This window comes from Bison bison, unplaced genomic scaffold (assembly GCF_000754665.1).
Source record: "Bison bison bison isolate TAMUID 2011002044 unplaced genomic scaffold, Bison_UMD1.0 scf7180017864063, whole genome shotgun sequence".
In the NCBI taxonomy this organism is placed as follows: Eukaryota; Metazoa; Chordata; class Mammalia; order Artiodactyla; family Bovidae; genus Bison; species Bison bison.
The window spans coordinates 4,223,913-4,232,657 of NW_011494635.1; the positions used below are offsets into that span (position 1 = coordinate 4,223,913).

At 44.9% G+C, this 8,745-nt stretch overlaps 1 protein-coding gene across 1 annotated transcript in view; it reads right to left on the reverse strand.

Annotated features, from left to right (window-relative positions):
- Positions 1-5,647: 5,647 nt before the first annotated feature.
- Positions 5,648-8,745, reverse strand: part of VSX1 (visual system homeobox 1) — a 7,973-nt gene continuing 4,875 nt past the window's right edge. The window contains exons 4-5 of the mRNA XM_010836610.1: positions 7,462-7,642; positions 5,648-6,149 (exon numbers count right to left, since the gene is read on the reverse strand). Coding sequence (XP_010834912.1) covers positions 5,860-6,149; positions 7,462-7,642 — 471 coding nt within the window. The 3' untranslated portion in view covers positions 5,648-5,859. The remainder of the gene's footprint in view (positions 6,150-7,461; positions 7,643-8,745) is intronic.

Sequence of the window (8,745 nt, forward strand, 5' to 3'; positions counted from 1 at the left end):
TCATATGATCAGGCAATTCCAATTCTGGATATTTATCCAAAGGAGATAAAACTCACTGTCTGGAAAAGTTATCCACACCTCCCATGTTCACTGCAGCCTCATCCGCAAGAGTCAAGGTATGAAAACAATGTAAGTGTCCACTGGCAGGTGAATGGGTAAAGATGTAGTGTGTGTAGTGTGTGTGTGTGCAGTGGAATGCTAGTCACTATTAAAAAGTAAGAAAATCCAGGAACTTCCCTGGCAGTCCTCCAGTGGTTAACACTCCACACTCCCATTGCAGAGAGTTCTGGTTCAATCCCTGGTCAGGGAACTAAGTAAGATCCCACGTGCCACTCGTTGCAGCCCAAAGAAAGAAAGAAAAGAAATCTTACTATCTGCAACAACATGGATGGACCTTGAAGGAATTTTGCTAAGTGAAACAAGTCAGACAGAGAAGGTGGGACAAGGTATGATTTGGCTTGTGCAGAATCTAAAAATATCAAACTTACAGAAATGGAGAGTAGGGTGGTAGTGGACAGGTGGCAGAGAAATGGGGGAAATAGGAAGATGTTAGTCAAAGCTTACAGACTTTTAGTTCCAAGATCAATATATTCTGGGGCTCTAATGACTATAGCACAGTGACTATAGGTAACAGTGTTGTGCTGTATATCTCAAAGATGCTATGAGACTAGAGGTTTAATGTTCATAACAACAACAAAATAGTAACCACGTGGATGGTTTAACTAATACATTTCACAAGTTACATGTGTATCAAATCATCATATTGTGTACCTCAAACTTACACAATGGTATATGTCAATTATATCTCAATAAATGCTGGAAAAACAGAGATAACAGCTTCCTCTCAAATGGTTCAGAAAAATGTATCTAATGTGTGGACAGAGAGATGAAATGATAGATGGATGGAAAGAGAAGCTGAGGCTTGGTAAGCCTCATGCTGTAAAAAGACCCATGAAACTGTGAGCAAAATAAAGTTGTTGTTTTCAACCACCGCTTTGGGGCAACTGAAGCATCTTCTACACCCAGACCTCTAAAAGCTCCATAGTTCTGCCTTTCATGTTTGTCTGATTCATCTGGACATATTTTCCTATAAGGCATGAAACTTAGGTCCATTTCATTTTCCCCCCGTTTAGATAAACAATTGTCCCAATAATGTATCAAAAAGTAAAGGCTTTCAGGGCTTTCCTGGTGGTTCAGTGGCTAAGACTCTGAACTTCAATCCTTGGTCAAGGAACTAGACCCCACATGTCACAACTGAGACCTGGTGTAGCCAAATAACTATTTTAAAACATAAAGTGACTGCTTTCCTTGGTGGCCAGCCTTGTCACCTCTGTATCTGCACACGTTTGTTCTCCCTGCTCTTCAGTCTGTCTGCTCTCCGGCTTGAGCAGACAGCTTCAGTCAGGGCTCATGTGTGGCCAAGCAAATCACCACCTCCGTCTGCTTTAAGGGTGACTTAGCTCTTCTGTCCCTGAGCCCTAGAAATTGAGAATCAGCTTAGCAAGTTCACTTAATTTTTCTGCAGCTCAGTTTCTCAGCTGTTGTGGGAATCAAAAAAGACAATATGGACATGATTTGTAGACCACCGAGAACAATAGTTTATTGTATTTATACTGGTGAACCCACAGAAATAACGCTGATTGCCATATCTTGTTCTTCCGTCATTTCTGAAAATATCTCCTGGGGTCATACATATTTCTTATGCGCTGATGGACTGCTCCTGTCACCAAAAGGCAGCCAGGGTGACACTGGTTCATAGTAGGAATCCGTCCAAATTGACCTTGCTAAAATTATAATTTTTTAAAATCTCCTTTTTAGGCTTTTACAGCCAAAATTTCAGCTGGCAAGCAATTTTGAAAGCTGGGAACAATTCCTTCCTACTGTCAGTGGTCAGATTCCCATTGGCTGCATGATTTGAATGAGGGTTTAAAGGGACCATGTGTTTCCTATTAACTTGGCACTTGTATCGACCCAACAAGAGATGCAGGCAAAATATGGACTCTGTATCATAAAATGTTTTCGCTGTTTTTTTAAATGAGATTCTTGTCCTGTGTATACTTAGCCCTAAATCAAGAAAGAGGAATTAGCATTTTAATATTATTCATCTTAACTGTTTTATTTTTATATAAGTTTACAAAACATAGAAAATATGAAAAGAAGAAGTATCCATTAACCCACGATCCAAAGATAAACGCTCTGAACATTTCAAAGGATTTTCATCTGCTTTCTTTTTTAAGTGTCACTTACATTATTTCACATCCTGCCTGTGGCCAGCCTGACCCTTGGCTGGTCAGTGGCCACTCCTTTTTCTTCTTTGCTGGGAGAAGCCTAGGATACTTAGTTTCAGGGCAAGAGGAGCTTGGGGACCACAGATGAATTTTTCAGTTCAGTTCAGTTCAGTTGCTCAGTCATGTCTGACTCTGCAACCCCATGGACTACAGCACACCAGGCCTCCCTGTCTATCACCAACTCCCAGAGTTTACTCAAACTCATGTCCATTGAGTCAGTGATGCCATCCAACCATCTCATCCTCTGTCCCCTTCTTCCCCCACCTTCAATAATTCCCCGCATCAGGGTCTTTTCCAGTGAGGCAGTTCTTCACATCAGGTGGCCAAAGCATTGGACCTTCAGCTTCAGCATCAGTCCTTCCAGTGAATATTCAGGACTGATTTCCTTTAGGATGGATTGGTTGGATCTCCTTGCAGTGAATTTCTGCTGCTGCTGCTAAATCACTGCAGTCGTGTCCGACTCTGTTCGACCCCATAGACAGCAGCCACCAGGCTCCTCTGTCCCTGGGACTCTCCAGGCAAGAATACTGGAGTAGGTTGCCATTTCCTGCTCCAATGCATGAAAGTGAAAAGTGAAAGTGAAAAATGAAGTGAAGTCGCTCAGTCGTGTCCGACTCTTCGCGACCCCATGGACTGCAGCCTACCAGGCCCCTCCGTCCATGGGATTTTCCAGGCAAGAGTACTAGAGTGAGTTGCCATGTCCTTCTCCAGCAGTGAATTTCTGGCCTAAGCCAAAGAAGGAATTCTGTCCCCTTGACTCACGATTGGTTTAGACCTAAGAGTGACAGTAATTCTGACCAATGGGAAGTGAGGAGGCCTGCGGAGTGCCCGGTGGCTGTCTGGAGGGGGGCAAGCCAGGAGGAAAGGCGAAGGAGTCAGGACAGACCGTGCCTGCGTCCTCCAGCTGCTGGAAGGCCCAGCCCAGGTTCAAGTTCACCAGGCAAGGCACGTTTCTCCGTGTTGGGCACGTCCCTCTCCTGCGTCCGCAGACACTGAGTGGAGTTAAGCCGTTGCCCCTGGGGCTCTTAAACAGCTGTTTGCACGGTGCTCTGACCTGTATCCCAATTATTTATTTATTGGGTCCCATGTTGTTACCTAATGATGATGACAAGTATTTTCCTTGAGCCTTGAAGACTAAGAGGAGTGCCAGTAACAGTGGCAACAATAGTCAATATTTATTTTTCTCTTTCTCTGCCATGCTGGAAATGGAGGTACGCACTTTATTCACATCTTTCCGTTCTCTTCAGGAACGAGGGTGTTCTATTATGATTCCCATTCCATGACTGAAAAAAACTGCGACACCGGTGTTCTTATATACTTTTTAAATGGCCTCTATTACTGTCTCTAGGACCTTTCTCTTTTGCTTCTACCTGCCTTCTCCTCCTTTAGGTAATTTTGCCTAGAAATTTGTCTACTATCTGTATCATTTTTAATGCCAGTTAAGTTTCTTTATTGCATTTTTATTCTGCTTTACCTATTTTTTTCTACTTGTATCCTTTGGGGGATTCATTTAGGAGTTTTTCCACTCAGTAACATTTCATGAACATGTTTCCACAGAAATATGCCTTGTTATTATTTTTAGTGGCTGCATAATATTTTATGAGTGGGATATATATAAATTGCACAGGTTACTAGCTCTCTCCCTCAAACTCAATTCTGGATAACTAGGAGGAGATGGAGGCAAGAATCCGAGAGCTGGCTGGAGGCAGGAGACGGAATGGATTAAGTGTGGCCGTGTCACTTGGGGCCTGCTCTGTGAGTCCAGTGGGAGGCAGAGAAATCAACTTCCAGATTCTCCTCACAACAGCCCTCCCACCATCAGGCCCAGGCTTCGAGCGAGATCTCCAGGTGCCAGAATGAATGAGAGAAAGTGGTGCTTGTGGTTTGCTGCTGCGACCATAAGGATAGGTGACATTTAATTTCCACAGTAGTCTGGGAGAAGCTCAGCATGAGAAAAGAGGCCACAGGGAAGAGGCTCTGTTTTCTCATCTGCAGAGACTAAAGAGCCATGTCCAGCCTGAGGGGTGCTGCACCCATTCCTGGGGGGAAGTCATCTGTAGAAGGTCCCCACCCTCCTTCCTCTCTGCCTCTTCGGGGGGCTGGGGGGCACGTTTTCCCCTTCAGCTTCCCCATCAGTGAGCTGCAAGCTCTCTCTGGACTCTGAACTCAGAAAGGACTGGAGGGAAGGGGATAGTTAAGGAATTTGAGATTGACATGTGGTGAAGGTAGTTTAGTCATTAAGTTGTGTCCAACTCTTGCGACCCCCTCTCTCCACCGGATTTCCCAGGCAAGAATACTGGAGTGGGGTGCCAGTTCCTTCTCCAAGGGATCTTCCCCACCCAGGGATCAAACCTGTGTCTCTGCATTGCAGGTGGTCTCCTGCATTGCAGGTGGATTGAGATCAACATGTACACACTGCTATATTTAAAAATGGATAACCAACAAGGTCCTACTCTATGGCACAGGAAACTCTGCTCAATGTTACATGGCAGCCTGGATGGGAGGGGACTTTGGGGGAGAATGGATACATGTATAATATATGGTTGAGTTGCTCTGCTGTGTACCTGGAACTATTACAACATTTTTTTTTTTTTAAAAAGGAGTTAGATACAGCCACTGCCTTATAGGAGTTTACAGAGCAACACTGGGTAAGAGCTGCAGCCAAGCATGAAGGCTTCAGGCATAAAGTTTGGGGCAGGAAATGGGGATGCCCTTGGTCAGGGTGGCAGTAGATGAACATGTGGACAGAGTGGGTGCATGAGAACCGAGCAAACCATAAAACATTTATTTTTAAATAATAAATAAAGGAAGGAAATAGAGGCAAGGAAACATTCACGAAATCAAGTCTCTAAAGTGCTCTCAAACATAAATTTTAAAAAACTGAGAAGCCTGATCTGACCTTAAAACACTGTTTATAGATATTCAACAGCTGTTCAGAAATGGTTCCCTGCTGTATCAGAAGGGAAGGGAGAGAGAGCTTCCTTGGAGGAACTGTTCCAAGACGCACAGACCCAATCAAATGACACTCAGAGGGACACAGAAGCATTGTCTAACAAGAAAATGGAAATGTCTAAAGCCAAGTTCAAGGTAAGAATATCATATTTCAATCATATGGGGGCTGCACAAGGTCTTCACTGTTTATGAAGATATATGATTCTCTGTAGGTTAAATACTTCTGTATTTTTTGATTCAGTGTAAGGACAGCATACTTAGCCTATGAATCCACACAGTCTACTAAACCAAACTTCAGAATGTCTGGCAGTGAGAATGCGTTTGGGGCTTGAAATCCTCCCTCCTCAAGTTCTACCTACAGAAGAGAATGCAAGTATTAGATCTAATTAATTGATTCACGTGCCTTCAAGGAATGATTTCCATTCTAGAATGCAGTGGAATGTTCCAAGAGTCACCATTTGTCTTCTTAAAGCAAGTGACATTGCATTTTATCCTGACACAGGAAGAAGAAAATCCAGCTGAGAGCATTTGTCTTGGACAACGTTTGTCTTCTGAAAAATGCTGGTGAGGAATGTGCACATTTCCAGCCTTTGCGTGTTGCAGGTAGAGGCCTAGGGTCTCATAAGGCCCCCTCCTTCCCAGGTTGGAGCCCCTCTAGCCCCTCAGAGTCTGGACGTCCTTGGGCCCCGACCCCCTGCTGTGCTCTATCAGTCTCCTGGCGTGTGGAGCTGGAGAGATCAATGACCACGTCTTCCACACTGCTCACAGGACTGCCTTCCTCCAAGCCCCTCTGGGGTCCTGCCTGATGGGGGCTAGAACCTTCCTTGAGGTGGTCAGAGCCCCAGAGTCTTGCCAGCTTTTCTTCACTTTCTGCTTTCCTTATTGTCCCTGCAGATTTTTTATGCATCCCTGGCAAAAAAAAAAAAAAGAAGAAGAAAATAAATAAAAACAGATATCTTTAAATATGTGCTTAGTCACTCAGTCATGTCTGACTCTTCGTGACCCCATAGACTGTAGCCTACCAGGCTCCTCTGTCTATGGGGTTCTCCAGGCAAGAATACTGGAGTGGGTTGCCATTTCCTTCTCCAATCTTTAAATATAGCAATTAAGTAAAATTTCTTCCTTGTCATTGCTCTCTAAATCCCATTAGAATTTCCATTGCTGGTGCCTGTCTGGGGCCTACCAGAGAGTCTTGTAGGTAACTCTCAACATTAGGGTTTGTACACGGGGCACAGCCAGGGCAAATGCCTTATTTGGATGACGTGGTGGTTTTTAAATTTTTATTTTAAAGTTTGTTGGCAAGATTTTAAAATCAAAAGATTTACATCAAAAGCCAGATGTCCAGCTTCTCTCAAAAAGTCAGGTGTCTGGCAGCCCGAGGCCCACTTTCCTGTAAGGCCGCAGACCTGCAGACTCAGTAAGCTCACCCCACCTGCCCATGTAAGCTAGGAGGGGTGGGTCGGGTGACCTGCCCAGCGCTCCCTCTCAGGCTCTCCAGTCCTTGAGGGCAAAGATAACTTGATATCTTCAGTCCCAGCATAGTTTCAGGTGGGTAGGAGTTCAAAAAAGTTTCGCTGAACAAAAACCCTCCTCCTCCCCAGCCTAAAATTGGCCCCCGGCGAGCATCCCCCTAATCCTAACTTTCTGCCTTGTGTTTTCCTCCACCTAATTTGCCTGGATGCTGTCTATAACTCCTTTCTCCAAGCCCATGGTTCTCCGGTAATAGCCAACAGACCAGTAAGGATGCCAGCTTCTCAGAAATTCCAGCCTCAAAGCTTGAACTCCAACAGAGCAGACAGTTCTAGCACAAAACTAGGGGACAGAACAGCTATGTTGCAGGTTGTTATCAGCTGAACCGGGACAGAGAACCAGACCTCTGGAGTCCAGGGTGCGTGTGGTTAACGGCCTGTAGGTTCACTGCCTGCACCATCTTGCTTCCTATTGCCATGAGCTCTGAACTGTGTGGTTGACAGTACTCAACACTGGAAATACATATTTCACGTAATGAATGTGTATCATTCCACTCAGAGAACCAGGGCCTGACTGGACCTCCACACACTGCCTACACAGTTCCAATGAAAAGGCAACCGATTAGAGTCCAAGCCTTGTGATTATTTAAAAATCGGAGTAAATTTACACTGCTTGGCTTGGCAGTGGCCCTCCAATCATAGGGACCCCGGACATTGCCTGTGCGGCGCAGCCACAAGGCCCTCTTCCTTACCCAGGAGCCAGGGTGCACAGGAGCCCAGCAGGCCGCCCTCCCCAGAGCCCAGGACGGAGTCAGGCAGCGGGATGCAGTGGCGCACCATCGCCCCGTAGAGCCCATATTCGGCCATCACGCTGCTGCCGCCCCAGCGCTTCTCTCGCTTCCGCCACTTGGCCCGCCGGTTTTGAAACCAGACCTAGATTGAGGTGGGAGGGGAAGCAGAGAGGCTTATAGGAGGAGACCCCCTCCCCAGCACAGAGGGGTGCAAGGGCCAGCTACCCTCTCTGGGAGCACCTGGCCTGTCTCACAGCTCACAGGACTGGTAGTACTAGGTGATCCGGATCAATTTCTACCAAAGTTTCCATGGAGTGAAGGATGACAAGACAAAATCAGAGTATCCCACACTGTGCAAAGAAGCCAGTTTTTACTCTGATGGGAATGTTCACCAAGCAATGGTCCCTTCTAACCTCAGTTGTTGGACTGTTTTATCTTAACAAAAGATTAGTGTCAAATATTGTTTAAAAAGAGTGAGTGACTCTGACATAAATCACAGCAAGATCTTCTATGACCCACCTCCCAGAGTAATGGAAATAAAAACAAAAATAAACAATAGGGACCTAATTAAATGTAAAAGATTTTGCACAATGAAGGATACTATAAGCAAGGTAAAAAGGCAGCCTTCAGAATGGGAGAAGATAATAGCAAATGAAACAACTGACAAAAAACTAATCTCCAAAATATACAAGCAGCTCATGCAGCTCAAAACTAGAAAAACAAACAACCCAATCAAAAAGTGGGCCAAAGAACTAAATAGCATTTCTCCGAAGAAGACATACAGAGGGCTAATAGACACAGGAAAACAACATCACTCATTATCAGAGAAATGCAAATCAAAACCACAATGAGATACCATTTCACACCAGTCAGAATGGCTGCAGTCCAAAAATCTACAAGCAATAAATGCTGGAGAGGGTGTGGAGAAAAGGGAAGCCTCTTACACTGTTGGTGGGAATGCAAACTAGTACAGCCACTATGGAGAACAGTGTGGGGATTCCTTAAAAAACTGGAAATAGAACTGCCATATGACCCAGAAATCCCACTGCTGGGCATACACACTGAGGAATCCAGAATTGAAAGAGACACATGTACCCAATGTTCATTGCAGCACTGTTTATAATAACCAGGACATGGAAGCAACCTAGATGTCCATCAGCAGATGAATGGATAAGAAAGCTGTGGTACATATACACAATGGAGTATTACTCAGCCATTAAAAAGAATACATTTGAATCAGTTCTA